This window comes from Lichenostomus cassidix, chromosome 11 (genome assembly GCF_008360975.1).
Source record: "Lichenostomus cassidix isolate B80296 chromosome 11, HeHo_3.0, whole genome shotgun sequence".
NCBI lineage: Eukaryota > Metazoa > Chordata > Aves > Passeriformes > Meliphagidae > Lichenostomus > Lichenostomus cassidix.
The window spans coordinates 8,716,445-8,733,995 of record NC_139492.1 but is presented as its reverse complement, the minus strand read 5'-3'; the positions used below and the strand labels follow the sequence as shown (position 1 = coordinate 8,733,995).

Sequence of the window (17,551 nt, the reverse complement as noted above, 5' to 3'; positions counted from 1 at the left end):
CAAAATGTCCCCCAGAACAGTGCTATGGCTTTGTTCTTCAATCTGTGCACAAAAAATGGCTTTGTCATTTCAGGAAAAAAAACATGAGTGAATTGTATGTGTTTGTAGGTCAAGGGCTGGCTGCAAGGCCAAGTGCAGATTGCTCAATTCCTTCTTCTTCTGGAAAGTTTATGTAAAGTGCTGGGCTGAGTTATTTGTTTGTGGTCAAGGTACACAAGGAGAAACAGTTACTTTGATATATATCTATTCCATGGGATGTGTTTGTTGGGATAGCAATAAAAAAGAAGCCCCCAAATTGCTGTGTTCAATGATCTTACTGTACAAGCAAATAAAGGACAGTGGGTTATTGTACATGAACATTTTGCTGTAAACAATTGTACTGTGCACAAAACATGACAGAGCTTGTGCTTTTGGAAAGACATCCTGGCTTCATTCGCAAAGGTAATACAGACTCTTGTTTTATATATTCTTGTAGGAAATGAGCAGGATCTCCTATTTTTGTACATAGATGGCAACTTTATTTCTGCAGATTTGCACAGGAAGTAGTCCTTACCTTCCTTATTACACAGCCTGCCAAAGCATCATGTATGGGTTTGTCTTGTATCTATGGCATCAGCAAGTATGGACTTGAACATCTTTGTTCTACAATGTTTGACACGCAATGCTGCAATACACTGAAGAAAGATTTGAAAAGCCTAGTAACAGTGCAGTCTTAGATCACCTAAGCAAACAAATCACTTATTTTCTCTGAAAATTTAGTTTTTTCTTGGCTGACATGGGCACATTGGTTACATGCCAATAAATATCTGAATAATGCATATAAAAGCCTTTGCTGTCAAAAAATCAGTATGAGTTATTTAAGAGCTCTGTGCAAATGCTACCTTGGATAAAGGCCCAGGAAACTTGAAAGAGTCCTTATTCCCCTTCTCCCTCTCTTCAGTCTGACAGTATTTACTGAGTCACATATTTCGAAGGGTAGCTCAACTTTGAGTGAAACAATGGCTTCACATTTATTAAAACAACTCATTCTGGTGGAATTAAAATAGAGTACTGTATGAAATCTTCGGCTCTGATGTGGGTTGGGAGAGTAGAGAAATCCTTCTCATGAACTGCTTTTATCTTTTAGATCACATGAAAGAAAGTATGCATCTTAACTGCGTATCAGCAGTCCTGATTTCCTGGAAATTGTGGTTTGCAAACAGATGGCCTCAGAGATAAACATGTGCTGCATTTACTACTTGAACTGAACCCTTTGGCATAAAGGTATTTCATTTGTGAAGGGCGTTTTAAATTTAGCACACCAGATCGATAATTCCCTGGATTGAGTAAGATACCTTGGATGAAACCCCTGGTAGGTTTTAAGTTTTATAGGAGGCAGTTTGACTCATTTTACTGCTACTGTGCAAAAGGCTTATAACACTGTATCTCACTGAAGAAAAAGAAATGTAAACCGAAATCAATATTTTCAGACTCACTATGTATCTGTGATGCCCTGAGGATTAAAAATGGAAATATTTGTTCAATGCAGGACTTTTGCCATGCATGTCTCCTGTAACTCTGCTTTTGCTGTAGTCACAAGTCAGCTGAACATTACTAAGGAAATTCACTACATCATTCATTCAGAAGCTGGGAAGGGAAATATTCCTGCTGACTCATGCTTGTAAGTATTTTCCTTGCTCCTCCTCCAGTCCTTTTGGCTCCTCCTCTCCTCTCTTGCTGCTGGTTGCACTATATTTAAACAGCTGTCTGAGAGCAGAGAGAGGATTCCAGGCTTGTAGTTTGGTTGGCTCTCCTGACTGTACAATCACTTTCATAAAGATCCCACCTCTCATCAGACCTGCTGCTAAAGGTAAGGAGGCTCCAAGTAAGCCCAGAGAGCTCTGTCTGGTGTACCCTAACATCAGTTTCTGAGTGTCACAGGAGTGTTTTTAGAAAGGTGTTATTGCATACCACAAAATGATTTTTTTCCACATATTTTAATTGTGTTTGGGGGGTAACTGGCCTGACATGTAAAAGCTGTCAAGACCTCTGCTTTTTTAAAAAAGTGCTAATCAAGTAAATATAACCCAGTGAAAAAAATGTGTTGATGCAGACACAAGGCTGAAGAAAACTATTGTTGCATTTGTGTTAGAATTGTTTTTTAAAACTGAGCGAGTGTTGTGGTAGCTCTTTTAATCTCCCCCAGTATTTATACCCTGACTGCATTGCTCTCTTGAACTCTCCCCATGTGCTGTTCAGGTCACACTTGGTGGTTCTTACTTTAGCAAAATCTCATGGCTGTTATAAGGCTGTTATAAGGCTGTTATAAGGCTGATGTGATCTCGCTTTTTATTTCTCTAAAGATCACAGAGTGTCCTTCTCTTGCTAAATGTATCTTTGCTTTTCCATTCGCTCACTTAAAGCCTATTTCAGTCTTGCAGCCTGGAACTAGTAAGAGCCACACTGACTGACTTTGTGAGTTATAGTCCCTCTAGACATGAGGCTGTGTCAGGAAGGTATGCAGAGCTTGGCCCAGAACGAGCTGGGTGCTTTTCAGCCAGAAGCAATTATGTAACATCACACAGACACTGGAATGCTTTGGAAGCAGCAAGAAGAAGAGTTGTGAAACTTGCTGCATTCTCCCAAATGAAGAGAAAGAAAGGGACATCCATTTAAAGCAGGAAGCCCAAAGCAGCAGCCAAACTCTGTCACTAAGCTGACTAAGTGTGAGTGCCCAGCAGCCCACACTATGTAAAAGGAGGGTGGCAAGAACAGTCTTGAGTTTCTTGCTGTCTCACCCTTTTTCCTGGTGCTAACTAGTTCAGTGTATATTTGAAATGAACTTCAATGTCCTGTTGCTCTCCAACAGCCTCTGCAAGAACAGGCTTTCCTCTGCTACACTGTATTAGCTGTCCAGGTGATCAAGGTATAGGAGTCTAAGACATAAAAAGAAAAGAAAAAGTAATTAAAATAATCCAACTTAACTTCTAATGGCAGAAAAAGTGAATGTTTGGCCTGAAACTAAAATGCCTGAGATGCTCTGAGCTCAGTTTTACCCCAGAAGTCAAACAGGTTCAGCACCTGATTCACTTTCTACTTAAAAAGAAGAATTAATAATTATGAGTTATAGAGATGGCAGCTATATGATGTGAAAGGGACTTCTCCGATTTGTAGACAGATGCTAGGATGATTAATCTTGTGTTGATAAAATTGTCAGTGTCAAACCTTCAGGAAACAAAGTGTGTAGCACTAAAATGTCATTAGGGTTTTTGTGAGCCCAGGTATTGAATAAATCCATGGTTAAAATTGTCACTAATGTACACAGATCCAGTAATTTCATCAGACTAACAATTGTGCTCCTCTAGCTATTAAAGTTTGGTTTAATTCCAGAAAATATTCCTCTTTCATGTATCAAAAGGTACAGAATGGAGGGGGAGGAGCGGGAAAGAAGGAGGGAGTTATCAGCGAGCTTGCGGCTGCTGGCTCCTGCTTTATCAGGGTGGAGAAGGGTGGCACACTGCAATGGCCAAGAGCCAAGGCAACCTTCCTCTAAAGTAAACAGGACTGCCAGGCTGTCTTCTCCTGCCTTGTGCCTTTTCTGTCCCCTTCAGGCTCCTCCAGAAAAATGCTGGCATACGGCGGCACGACTTTGTGCTCACGCCTTACAGACAGCCTTGCAGGCTCAGTATTTATGTGCTGGCTCTGTGCTGCCCTGGAACTGCTGCCATGAGCTCTGTTGGGTTGGTTCAGCAATCCTTGCTTCCAGCAAAAATCCCACGGATGTTGCTGGGTTACCAGTGTCTACAGAGTGCATATGTTTTTTCCATGCATGTTGCTGCAGGGAGCTGTGGAGCAGAAACCTGGAAGATTGCTTCCAGAGATCTTACTTTCCTCTTCTAGACTCCCAGTAGTTTCACAGAAATAGGATGTGTACTCTGTGTTAGGAAAAATTAATAAGAACTTTTCTTCTTGTGTAATGCAGTCATGGAGAGGGGGTTATTTGTTACCATGGAGAAGAAACTTCTGCTGACCTGCAGCTGGATAATGCAGTTCACTGGTTTGGGGGGAATACCTGACTGGTCACACCAATGTCCTGTTCCTTTGGTGTGTCCTGTAGTCCCATATGCTGGTGCTGAATTCCACCAGTTACAACTCTGGAGCTTTGGGGGAAGGAATTATTTCAGGGTAAACTTACACCACAGTCTGCTGAAGGTGGTGCAGGTTTTGGTTAATGTGGCAGAACCTACCCAAAAGGCTGGGGAGATCTTTGGGTGGTTGGGCTGTGCTCACACAGCTTCCAGGGCTGGGATAAACATGCCTTAAGGAGAGTTCATCTGTAGTGAATGCAGCTACCTTTGAGTCTCAATTAAATTGGGAACATAAGTTTCCTTGATATCCAACTCTCTTCAAAGCTAGATGCTTCAAATGAGTTAAATTAGAAAGCACAGCTATTATGACTTTTAAGTGGTTCATGCCCTGTCAGGCAAAATGCATGAGAGTCTTAGACTAATGCTTAAGTTAAATGGTAACAGGCAGCTAGTTAGTGTTACTAAACTGTGATCCAAAAATGTGGACAAAGCTGCTAGTTTTGATTCATCCTGTAAGCCTTAAGTGATGAACCCAATCCTCTTGGAATAGAACTGTCGAGCCCAGCCATGACTGTCCATTGGTGCATATGAGAATTGTCACACCCTTGCAAGCAAATGCACTTACAACACTCCTGCTTTAGGCTGGAATTTGCAAATTGCAAACTCACTGATGGTTTCCCAGCTGCCCAGTCAGTCACCAAGGTCCTACTCATTGCTGGAGCTGCTGTGACGTAAATGTCAGGCTTAAAGAGAGGCATTACACTGCTAGGAAGACATTTGCTGCAATACCTGTGTCAGAGGCAGTGATGTGCCAGGCCTTATGGAAGTGTGCAGTGTGCTTGCCAAAGACCTTTCTGCACTTGGAAGGGGTGTGGAGAGCATGCCCTGCTGAACAAAGCTGTGCCATTCAGTGGATTTTTGCTTAGTTTCCAAAATGAGAATAAGTTTTTTTTATAAAAGAGAGTATTTTCTGTAGAATGACTTGAAAGATTATGCTGAATTTCAGAAATCTCATGTTTATTGTGGTAAAAATAACTTCTCTAGGTTAGTGACAGTAGAGTTGAATTCCATGGAAAACTAAAGAAGTCATTATTTGATATGGTAGGATTCCTGCAGGAGTGGCAAAAACATTCACTGTTCATTGAATATCTGCATAATGGTTAGAGTAGTTTTGTAGATTCCACTCTAGTGACACATTAGTCTCCAAGATAATGATGGTGTATATTTTGTTCAAAGACTTGTTATTTGCTTGTTCAGACCTAAAACTCTCAATTTTCTGGAAAATCAAGAAAGAAGCTTCCAGAACTAAACTAGCACTTCTCAAAAAATTCTGTAGTGATGGAATGGTACCTATTTGAAAATGCAGCCAGGAGATTCACAGCCTCTGGGCAGAAGTCTTGAGCCAGGTTTACTTTACTTATCAGTAAATGCATAAGTTATTTTAAAAAGTGTTTGTGAAAATTATGCAATTTTCTACCCAGTATGGTCAGAAATGAAGTTTTTATTAACAAGCTGCAACACTTCATTTAATGTTGTCAGAGGGTTACTAAAATTGCCATCTGTCCTGGAGGAACTGGAATTCATGTCTGAAAAAGAAAGATAGCTGTTCTCTCACCCTTTTGTGGTTCGTAATCAGAGAATCATCCTTTGATTTTGGGGTCAGGAGGAGAAAAAGATAAGGAGCTCTGTCCTGAGTGTGCAAGTGTAATGTGACAGTCTGCAATGCAAGGGTGATATTTTAGATTAGCCTGAGGTTGTAGACTGTGGGGAAAGTCTTGTGGGATTTTTCTTTTTCATTTGTTAGTGTTTTTTGGTTTTGGGTTTTTTTTTTGGTTAAAAAATATAAATAATTCCAAACGTACTTGTTTCAGCAGGTAGACTCCAGAGCACAAATGCTTCCAGATGGGAAGATGTATCCATTATTGACCAGGCCCTCAAATAAGAGTGGGCTCAAGACACTGCCTGTTGTGATCATAGGTAAGCCTTCTCCTGCCAGCATTACTGTGTTCGCTCGTGCTGTTGTTGCTTTGGGCTTGCACTCTGTAACTTCTGTTTCACGTGTTATCACTGAAACTAGAAATGCCTGACCAGTCTTTCTGCATCCTTTCCCAGACAGCCAAACTTCCAGTAATACTAAAAGAATGACCACTAAGAGCTGTAGGAAGTGGGGAACAAGATGTTTGACAAACTAAAACACATATCTATCTTTAATGGTCAAACTGGTAACCTTTTTAGCATCAGTTCATCAGAGCCTGCTTTTTCTCTGTTGGATATTTAGAAAGATTTGAAACCTTTTCAGTACAGATAGTTAATCAACTTGCTGTGTTTATCTGTAGTTCTTGAATTGAAGGTAGGTTTGAGTGAGTTTTTTCACCATTATGCCTGTTTCGAAAGTCCTCCAGATGCTGTTCAGGTTTCCTGAAATTTTTCACAGATTTCTTTTAAAACATGAGTCAGCTACACTGATTTTGTACAGATGTAATGAACGAATAAAAAGATGTGTGCTTTCTACCAGTTTAAGAAACCAGGTTATATAGTAACTGTCTTGTCTCCTTTGCAAGAGGGAGCTTTGCAATGTGAGGTGATTCTTGGAGCACAGTATGAGTAATCGTGTCAGTGCCTTCCCCTCTGACAGGCTGAGCTGTGCTGGAGTGCAGGTTTGGACCCTGCTCATCTGAGCTCATGTTCCATGCCTTGCAGAGCTGGGTTCCCTCCTTATCTGGCATCCAATTCAAAGCACCCGAGAGAGCTGCTCCAAAGTTAGAGCACTGCATAAATCATCCCTAATCCCTGCTAACAGCGAGTTTGACAAGGATACTACTACCAGCACCCTCTTGTCTGAGAGTGACTTTGTGCTGCTCAGTTGTTCAAGTCTCTAGGTGGAAAGAAAGGTATTTTGGTACCTCCCTAGTGCACATCCAGGGCAGAGATGTGACTAAAGCCTCAGAAGGACCTGTGGGAAGATGTGTGCTCTGAGGAGGCTGTTGGACTGAAGCAGCCCAGCTGTTTCACTGCAGCTGAACACTGCATGAAAGCTCCAGCTACTTCCCCAGGCCCTGCTCCAGGAAGGCTGTGTGCTCCCTCAGCTGTGCTGGCAGCCTCATAGAAGCAGTTGCTTTGAAAAATAACTTGAGCCCCAGATGTTCTTGTGACCATCCGTATCGAACTTAGACGTGGTTCAGGGTAAATCCTCTGTGTGTAGTTGCTGTGTTGTGCACTCAGGTGGTGAAGTTTGGCTTAGGTACCTCCTTGTACTTCCTAAAGCAAAATAGTAACCTGAAATTTGTTATGTTTTACTATAGCTGCAGTTTTGTTTGGTTTTGGTGTCTGTTGCTGTTGGTTTTGGCTAACTTTCCTGCAAATGGAATATTCCAAACACTGACTTGCAGCTGCTGGTCCATGCTCAGCACAGCAGACTTTGTCCCCAGCTGTGACATGTACTGCCCTTCACATAGTTCACTGCTGGCTTTAGGGCCCTGACCTCCCTCTTTCTAGGATCCTCAAGGATCAGCCTTTGCTCTAGTTGCCCTTGCAGCACTGGCACTGTGTCAACAGGCTGCTGTCACTGGGGTGCTCCTCCCCTATTTGTCACTGCACTGTGTCATGGTTGTTAGTCACACAGCAGCCAGGCAGGCTGACACTCCGTTATACAGACACTGTAAAACATTAAACCTGCTGGAGAACAGCCATGGGTAAACTTTCCACAGGCTGTTCTCACTAGGCTGGGGAGTCACATATAGCTGGTTTTTCCACTGGCTGTTGGGTGGTCAGCAGAAGGAGTTCAGCCATCCAGGAACCTGTTCAAAGTGCTATATTCTGAGGGCTTGTCTTGGCATGGCTGAGAGACTTTTCCCTTAACACACTGCAGTGTCATGGTAGGGCTGGTTCCCATTTGAAAGTGTCCTCAAGACCCATAAGTCAAAGCTGCTATTGCCAAATATCCCCTGAAAGATGGGATTTCTTGCTGAGAAGAGCCAGTTTCCCTTCACTTCGAGTTGCTCTCTCTTCTGGATCTTGTATCCCGTGCACAGTGAGCTACTCTGCACTGGTGTGAAATGTGCTTTGAGGAGAGCTGAGGCCCCTGGTCAGTACATGATCAGTTTTTAAACCTATAAGTTTAGAGACATAGCTCCATTCATCACCATGCTAGCGACTTCAAGCTTCAGGTGAGGTTAACCTCTGACCTATTTAACCCAGTGTCTTTTCAGCATGTTCTGAGGACCTTGCAATGCAGATAGGTACAGCTGAGGAGGAGAAGCGTAAAATTACTTCCCCAACTCAATCCAATAGGTTGGTGGTCAACCTAAAATAGGAAATCCCCTGTATCCACAGCAGTATCATATCTTTCAAATTGGTCTTGATAGAAACACTTCTCAAGGGACTGCTCTATCTGCAGGAGTATAAATTCTTTTCCATTGTCTTTTCAGGGAATGGACCTTCAGGCATCTGTCTCTCATATTTGCTGTCAGGTTATATCCCTTACTTCAAAAGATACTCTGTTCATCCTCATCCTATTCTTCAGAGGAAACTGGAAGAGGCACCAGAAGTCTCTATTTTGGACCAGGTTTGTATAAACAGTATGACATTCCAGTAAAGCATCCTAGGGGTGTACCATAAGTGATAACCTTGTTTGGATTTTTGAAGTACACAGACAGAATGAGCCTTAAGCAAATTTTGCTTTGTAATCCAGATGTCCCTTGTATGAAATGCCAGCATTGGTGCTAAGATCCTCGAGGTAGCCCTCAGGCAAGAACAGGTCTGTGTGCCAGTAAATGAGCTTCCCAGCACAGCAAACCCACTGCTTAGAGATCCTGGAGTAACAAGCAGTCTGCTTCTGGGCACTACATGCACTCTGAGCATCTGGTCTGCCTCTCTCTAGGATCTGGAGTATCTGTCTGAAGGCTTGGAGGGACGATCCCACAGCCCTGTGGCTCTTCTCTTTGATACTCTTCAGCGTCCAGACACAGACTTCGGTGGGACAGCAGAATCTGTGCTCACCTGGTGGCAGGAGCCTGACAGAGCCATCCCCCACCTGGTCCTTGGCAGAAATGCTCCTGGAGGTGCCTGGCACGTAAGTGAATTGGAGCCAGCTGGGGTCTGCATGCTGGATAACAGCCAAATGTGTTGACTGGAGAGAGAAAAGCTCCTCTAAAGTGTCAGTCAGGCATGTTAGATTTTATATTTATAGACAAGTGCAACTTAAAAGGAAAACAAGCATGAGAGGCCTTTATATTTCCCATCTCTTGTTCTTTTTGCAGAACATGGATGGTTTCATCCATGACAGCAGATCAGAGGAAATTAGCGATTTCATGCTTTTTGCCATACTGAAACATGAAAAAGTTGTCTTTCACTTTTTACATTAAAAAATTAAAGTAACTTTGCTCTGCTTCTTTTCCCAGTCTATAGAGGGCTCTATGGTTACCCTGAGCAAAGGGGAATGGATGGGACTCCCAGATCTCCCTTTCAAAGAATGGTTAAAGCAAAAGAGAAGGTAAGATATCCATGGTGTCATCATTTGCAAACATCTGAAGATTCTTAGAGAACCTGGAATAGACTCCTTGAGTGTAGCTACCCCTCTGTTATAGATGATGTTAGTGAGAGAAAGGACACCCTCCCACACCCCAAACCAGTCCATTCTACAATGAAGGACAATAAAAAGTTGTAGTGCTGCTTGGAATGTGTCCTTTTCCACACCCACTGGGAAGATGAATCAGTGGCCATGAGTTCTGAGTAAAGCTTGAAAAAAAAAAAAAAGGTATGGTCACCTGGCTTCTATGTCTGCTGCTGTCCCTAAGGATAAGTATAATCAGTTTGGCCACTGTGCAATCTCTGAGGTGTTTCTTCTCTTGATATGTGTAACAATTAATCTTAAGAAGCCCAGGAGTTAAAAATGGAATGGAAGCCACATATTAGAGGAATGCTTAAATACACAACCATGTTCTTGGGGATGGGATTAATGCTAAAGAAAGCTACCTCTGTCCAACACCTTCTGGACCTGACTGTTAGCTCTAAATGTCAGGAATAACTTTGCTGAAGTGGGGGAAACTATATCAGTCTTCTCTGGCAGTGCCAGGATAGATGGCTCTAGGATACATTCAGTGGAAGAGGGGACAAATTCCAGTCTCTTACTTAACTGCTGCTTGACCTTTGTTTGCACTATATTACAGAGGCCTCAAAAACAATAGAGCCACAGCAGAGGACATTGCTCAATATTACCAACACTATGTGATGAAAAAAGGACTGCAGAAGAATTTCAGATGTGGCACTGTTGTGACCTCTGTGAGGAAAGTGAGCGCAGAGAGCATCTCCCACCATGCCCAGAAAGATCTGCAGGAGGATGGTAACTCATTCTGGAGCTCCAATGAGCAAAGTGCAGAGGTCTTTCAGGTGGATGGATTTTTCAAAACTATGGAAGGTGATAAAGAGCCTTTCTCCATCTATGCAGAGAACGTGGTCTTGGCTACAGGAACATATGACAATCCTACCTGGCTCGGGGTCAAGGGAGAAAACCTCTCCTATGTCCACCATCAGCTGTCTGCCCTAGAAGAAGCAGTGAAGAACAACAGTGTTGGCATCATGTCAGATCCAGTCTTGATTGTAGGTGCTGGTCTGACAGCTGCTGATGCGATTCTCTTTGCTCACCATTGCAATATTCCAGTAATCCATGTTTTTCGGAGACGAGTCAGCGATCCGGGCCTTATTTTTAACCAGCTCCCCAAAATGATGTACCCTGAATACCACAAAGTCCATCAGATGATGAAAGAACAGACAGCTGCCTGTGCTGGGCCCTATGAGCGTTACATCAGCCTTCCTGAACACCATGTGCTCTCGTTTGGCAAGGACAAGAAATGCATCTTTCAAGACAAGAATGGCTGTCAGAAAGCTTATAAAATTTCCATGGCTCTTGTTCTAACAGGCTCAAACCCCAACCTCTCCTTTCTGCCAAATGATGGCATGGACTTGGCAATGGACAGTGAGCAGGCAGTCAATCCAAAGAGGAATCCCATAGATGTTGATCCATTCACCTATGAATGCACTCAGGAGAAAGGGCTCTATGCTCTGGGACCTCTAGCAGGAGATAACTTTGTTCGCTTTGTGCAGGGAGGGGCTCTGGCTGTTGCCAGCTCTCTGTTAAAGAAAGCCAACAAAAATCCCCCCTAACAAAAAGCCCCATCCCTGTACTACCTAAATCTGGATGGGTTAGTGCTCTTTCCATGGAGCAGCAAGTCATCTGATTTGTACTTCCTCAAATCTAAAGCCCATTCCTGGTATTCTCCAAGGTTATACAGAGAGTTAGTAAGGTCTTGCTGAGTTATTTGGGAAGACAAGGTGGCCAAATACAGGGTGGGTTTCACACACAGCAGTATCTTCAATTCCTGGGAATTCAACTCCTTTTCTGTATGGCTAGGCACGGTTATTGGGACTGAATCTTGTGCCTGGAAAAGGGGAAAGATAGGAATTGCTCTTCTATCTAAAACCCTCCAGGTGACTGAAAATTGGGTTGAGGAATCAATGCTAATTATTTTCAGATAGCAGGCTAACAATACTGTGTCGGTGTCTTGACAGTGTTTTGTCATGAAACAAAGTAAGCTGACCTGGTTTTATTTGCTCCTGTGGTTTGGCTGTATGTTCTTGTTAGACCAGAAATCACTGACAGATGCTGCAGGTACCTCTAGGGTACTCTGCAAGTAACAACTGACATACAAACGTTCAAAACTCCATTGTCTCACTGACACCACCACCAAGTAATATATGATTTTTTAAATTTTTTTTTTAATCAAGAGATTCCTGTGGTGGGTTTTTGTCCTTCCTGAGAAGGAAAGGTACTGATTTGCAGACACTTGGTTTGCCATCTTGCAGCTTCCTACTTTCTAAATCCTAAATCTGTGATAGCCAAACTCTTGCCTGCTGTAGAGACAAGCAGAACTAAAGGGGAGCTACTGTTCTGTCTTGGAACTGCCCAGGTGCTGTATGGGGCTTCTGCTGCACAGAGTACTTTGAAAAGGTGCAATATATTATATACTGGGTGAATTTCTAATGTACTATGTTTTTTAAAACAAAATATTATTTTGTATAAGAGGGGCAATGGCACAGTCACTTTTTGGTAGCTTTATGCTATATATATATATTCATAAACTTTTTTATACTGATCTCCTAAAATATTTTTATTGGCAGAATATTTTGTTACAGTCTGTCAGTCAGTGTTCTGAATGAGCTGGGGTGGATGGGAATGATGCCTTATGTTGCAAACAAGCATTCTCAACAGATCTACAAGGCCTTTCATACCTCTCACAGGAAAAATTGCAGTCATAGCTAATTTTATTTGATGTAAAGACAGACTGCTCCCTGTGCTGCACTGAAACTCACTGACGTCACAAGTCTCTGAAAAACTGAGTGTGATGAGACAGTGGCTCTTTGTAAATTAATTGGCCTCAAGTTGAGATGTGGGAGGAGCTTGCCTGTGGTGTTACTGTATCACATTTGAATAATTTTTCTGACTGACTATTCTTGTATGAAACTTTCCAATAAAGTGATTTCAGACTTACTTTGTGTTTATTTAATTCTGAATCTCCAACCCAGAGAAGATTCCTGATTCGCCTTCCTGGTGATTACCAGGGCATGGTTTGTACCTGCTAAATCCTTCGTCCCTCTGTTTCCTAGGAGGACCCTACTATGAATTTTCTGTCTGTGTATTTTTGTCACTCCAGTAGGATGAGGAACCCTTGTAAAATGCTTTGGCCATGTCTGTCTCTTGTGAGGCTGACACAATGCCAAACCAGGCTATTTGCCAAGCTTGTTCTTGCCTGGGAGATCTTACATCTCTTTCCTATTCACCTACTGTCTCCTCCTATCTGCAAAAAAATCCCAAATTACAGCCTAGACCAGTAATACAGTTTAGATCAGAAGGGACATTTGAAGGTCTCTGGTCAAACCCTGCTAAAACAGGGCACACTTTGAAGATAGACCTGGTTTCTCAGTGCCTTCTTGGGGAAAGCGTTGAGTATTTCCAGGTTGGAGATTGCAATATCAACATTTGATTGCCCTGTTCAACATTTTACCACCTTTGTTGTTGAGAATTGTAGGCTATTTTCTTAACTAGTTGAAGTGTCCCTGTTGCAGCTTATTTGCTGCCCATGGGTTTGGTGGTTTTGGCTTTTTTTACTGCACAGCTCTGAGAGAAGTCAGGTTCAATGTGTTAAAACATTAATACTCACTCTTCTCTGCAGGCTGAGACTGAAGTGCCCTCAGTATTTTGTGAACACAGAAGAGTGGAGGGGATGAGCTGCCTGGTCTGTCATTGCTCACTGGCCAGAGGGGTGGCAGTGCCCCCAGGGCTCTCTTCAGCAGCATTGCTCTATATGAGCTGGTGCTTTTCTCCCTGATTCTGTTCTCCTGGCTATACAGGCATTCTTGAGGAGGGATAATGTGGTTCTCTATTCTTCTGCAGCTAACCTTTGCTAGAAGAAAGTTCAGTGATCAATGCTCACCTTTTTAAAAGTACTGGTTTTGGCTACATCTTCCTGTCTCAAAAGCAAATGAAGAGGAAAGCAAAAGCCAAAGAACATTTAATAAAACAAGGGGCATTGTAGTGTGCTGGGAATAAGGTCATAAGATTGGTGTCAAGTGAAATGCTGCCCTTCCCATCACTGAGATCAAAGTCACAGTGTTCATGCTGATCATCCCCACATCCCATATTGCATTATGCTGAACTAATTTGCCCTACAGGGGAGAGCTCCTAACTAGGTCAGCAGCCTGAGCCTCCGTCAGGGGATCTCGCGTGTCTGCTTTAAATAACCTCCTTTCCTGCCCAAGAGGGACGAGCTAATTGCCTGCCCTGTGCAGGACCAGAAAGGGAAGTGTTTCTTCCACAATTGATGCTTAGAAAATATCCTACATTCTGCCCCGAGGGATGTCAAGGCAGAGGATCTCAACAGCAGAACTGGTGGTTTAGTCATCAGCTGCAGGTCCTCAGGGCAAGGCTGTGTGCTCCTAATACAAGTTGTCATTCAGCTCTCTGTATCCAGGGAGGCAACTATGAATTATTGTTCCAAAACAATCAGCTGTGAGAGTCAACAGATAGCAGCTTTGTTATGTGTGGAATTCACCCGAGCATTATAACCTTGACCTGCAGCATGTAACAGGACCAGCAATAAACCAGTCTCCTCCTGAGCCCTCTGCACTACCACTGCCTGCAGCAGTGACACAGCTCCATCAGGTGACACTGCAAAGCTGTCACCCCATTGCCATTGCTGCTGGCCAGGCCAGCACAGAGCTTACCCTGGTGAGTCCACTGGGTATTTAACATCAGAGACCACTCTGCCACACCTTTGTCCCCTGCAAGTTATTAGGTGTCCTCTCCCTGCTGCCCGGGGGGAAACTTCTGCAGCCACCATGACCAGAACTGCAGCTCCCTGCTTGGATCAATTTGGGTGTAGCAGATTGTTTTTTTCATACAGAGCTCTGGCTGCAGCTAAGAAGTGATGCTCATCCCTTCACAACAAGGGCTTTGTGTCAGGGACTCATTTTCTGTCTTTCAGGGCTCCTAAACCTCCTTTTGTGTCCCCACTTGTGTCCTTGCAGAACAAGCTCCTGAAATCTGCTGGTACTTGCCAGGAACCATGGAAAATTATGCCTTCAGAACTCAAACAAAGATTTGAAGTTTACCAACAAGACAAAAAACAGAACGGTGGTTTTCTGATTTTATTACGTTTGTGAGTCCTTGCAGTCAGGGCTGAGGTGTTTTAAACTCGCCTGCGGGTGTGGCAGAACTGAGTGTACAAGTCTGAACTCAGGTACATTTATTATGTAATTAAAGTACAAACTTACTGCTTCTGCTTTTTGCTTGGTGAAGGTCTTGTGAGATGTTGGAGCATGTTCATTGAGAGCTTTTGCTTCTTAAATGAAGGGATGGGTGGCCTCTTTTTAAAAGGAGCCATCTTTTATGTATTGCCTGAATTGAAATAATTTCAGTAAAATAGTCTTGGGAACTCCTTTGGTTGTTCAGCCTTCACTTTTTTGGCAGCACTTCTGTCTCTGAGCACAGGATGAAATCCAGCCACATCTTGGCCAGACCACTCTATTTAAAAGGTCTACAGAGCATTAGGATACATTGCAAGCCCAATGATTGCCTAAGTCTTAGCTTTATAAGGGCCTTTAGGGAGCTGTCAGGCTGTTGCAGACTGTGGTGGTTTCAATTAACCTGCTTTATTTGCGAAATACAGATATTTGTGGGAAGGCCAGCAGCCAGCACATCACTGCTGACTGACAGCTCCTGGGGTCATGCTAAGCTGCCTGTAATTGGGGGCACTTGGGGAGTGGATGGTGTGGGAGAGTCTTCTAGCAGAGAGGTTTCAAGGTATAACCAAGCCTGGAAGTTCCAGGGAAAAATATCTGACTTCCAGGGCTCTTAAGCAAGCCATGAAGGTCGAAGAAAGCTCCTGGCTAGAGAGCAACTAAGTGGGGAGGAAGAAAAAGGAGCCCAAATTTTGCTGCTGGTTTTGGCTGATTTCTACCTTCTCCCAGAGCCTGGAATTCTGCACAGATCCTCTGTCCAGGAAGAGTTTCCTTTGACATTCCTGGGGGCAAGCCTTAGGGCCAGGACAAAACCTTGATCTTCTGGTGTGCAGCTCAGTGAGATTCTGAGAGAGTCTGCTCTGGCATGAGAAGGAAAACACCTCATAGCTTTGCTGCCTCTGTCCATATGAATGTGCCCTTCTGCTCCATATGGGCACCCGTGTTAGACAGCTTGGCTTAGGAAGAATGGCCTACAAATACATTGATTTACAGGAGCAGAGCAGGCAGTTCTCATGAACTTTTTGCAAAGGAAGCAGAACGGATTTTGTTTTCCAGGCCAATTTTTTCTGCTTGCATTCATTTCTTGGAAGTGCTGTCAACAGTTCTGCTTGGTTTTACGTCTACACTGCAGCAAGCTGGAAACAAGGGAAAGGAGGGGAATCCTGAGCCAGGCAGCACCCATGCACAGGCAGCGTGGCCCTGCTCCATAACCAGCATCACTGCCAGCTGGGAAAGCTGCTCTGGAAGGTGACAGCACTATTTACTTAAGATATTTACCCTGCAGGTGAATTTCCACATCTTGGTCTCACTGGAAGTGAAGGGGCTGAGAAAATAACTGCAGGTCCCACCTTGATGGACTGGGGTGCAGCTGCAAAGGGCTGCAGTCCCCATGGCCAGGCTGGGGTGTTTGATCTCAGCCCAGCTCTCTCCAGGGTGGGTTGGGCGCAGAGTTAGAGCAGGGACAGATCAGAGGGGCTTTGCATGGTGAGATATCTGCTAACTGCAAACTGGGAATGAAGAGCCAGTTCAACAGGAGTTGTGGGTGGGGAAAGTTACTGCTGACGACAAAGTGTGGATTTTGGGATATTGCATTGGGTAAGTTTCCAAATTTGAGTAGCTCTTTTGTAACCCACAGAACCCTCTGCCAGTAAGGCAAACTTTAACCAGAGGACAAGTAAAGGACAGGATGGAATTGTTTCTTTGATGGCAAATAACTAGAAAATCAGGAGAGCTGTGGTTTTTTATGAAACCACAGGCAGTTTTGGGCCTAAAACATTCATTCTTTTCCAGAGCCAGCCCAGTGGAGCAAACCTCATTTGCAATTTGGCATTAATACCCATGTTATCCAGCATTACCGTAACTCAGAGTCAGCAGAGGTCTCAGAGGCATAGATAGCTTTCAAAGCTAATAAACCAACCAATAGATCTTTCTACTGAAAAAGCCAGGGAATTTGTATGCCAGAAAAAAAAAAATCTTGGTGTTTTCTTGGGGTAGTAAGTGGACTTTTCAGTTTAGACATTAAGATTTAACAAAAACAAGCAGATGGCAAAGTGATGGGATGCTGAGTGCAGATGCCCCAGTGGCTGCAGTGCCCTGAAAGCACCCTGGGCTATGCCAGGTTCAGCCCATCCCTCACAGGGCATCCTGCCTGGGGACCAGTGGGGACCCCCCAGGCCTTGTCCAGCTGGGAGGAACAGAACTATGTGTGATGGACATTTTGACACAGAGAGGGATGAGAGGTTTGTCTTCCCGATCTGCAATGGTGGCCACAAAAAAAGATGAACAATGAGTCGCGTTGCACAAGGTTAACATAGCAGTGTTGTTTCTAAGCAAATCTGAATTACTGGAGAGTTTATGCCATATGAATCCCTCGTGCTGTGCAGCTGAGTTTTCTTTTTTATATTTTTCTTTCTTTTTCTTCTTTCTTTTTCTTTTTTCTTTTTTTTTTTCCCCCCCTAATCTGGTTGCTGGGATGCCAGGGGTGGATTTACTGTTTTATCAAACCACAGCCTGGGAAAAGAAGCAGTGCTGGCAGATGCTGACATGTCGTGGCTTGGGGCTGGAGGGATTTCACAGCTGATGCTGCTGAACAGCTTGATATGCTCTGGGCTCTCTCCCACGAGGGTACTGAGTGACAGCCCTGCCTGGAGCATGTGTGGGTGACTGCCTGGGACTGTGGGCAGTGCAGA

General features: G+C 43.7%; 1 protein-coding gene across 5 annotated transcripts; it reads left to right on the top strand.

The window, feature by feature from the left end:
- The first annotated feature begins 1,126 nt into the window (after positions 1-1,126).
- OSGIN1 (oxidative stress induced growth inhibitor 1) lies at positions 1,127-12,612 on the top strand. 5 transcript variants are annotated; one of them, XM_085071791.1, is made up of 7 exons: positions 1,127-1,263; positions 1,529-1,660; positions 5,939-6,044; positions 8,495-8,631; positions 8,947-9,138; positions 9,467-9,558; positions 10,235-12,612. In XM_085071791.1, exons 2-7 carry the CDS (start codon positions 1,655-1,657, stop codon positions 11,226-11,228), a joined length of 1,527 nt encoding a protein of 508 aa, XP_084927917.1. In that variant the 5' UTR covers positions 1,127-1,263; positions 1,529-1,654; the 3' UTR covers positions 11,229-12,612. The 5 variants fall into 5 exon arrangements, with proteins under 5 accessions (XP_084927917.1, XP_084927918.1, XP_084927919.1 ...); XM_085071792.1 differs by lacking the exon at positions 1,127-1,263 and having other exon boundaries at positions 1,526-1,660; XM_085071793.1 differs by lacking the exon at positions 1,127-1,263 and having other exon boundaries at positions 1,547-1,660; positions 5,942-6,044.
- The last annotated feature ends 4,939 nt before the right edge of the window (positions 12,613-17,551 follow it).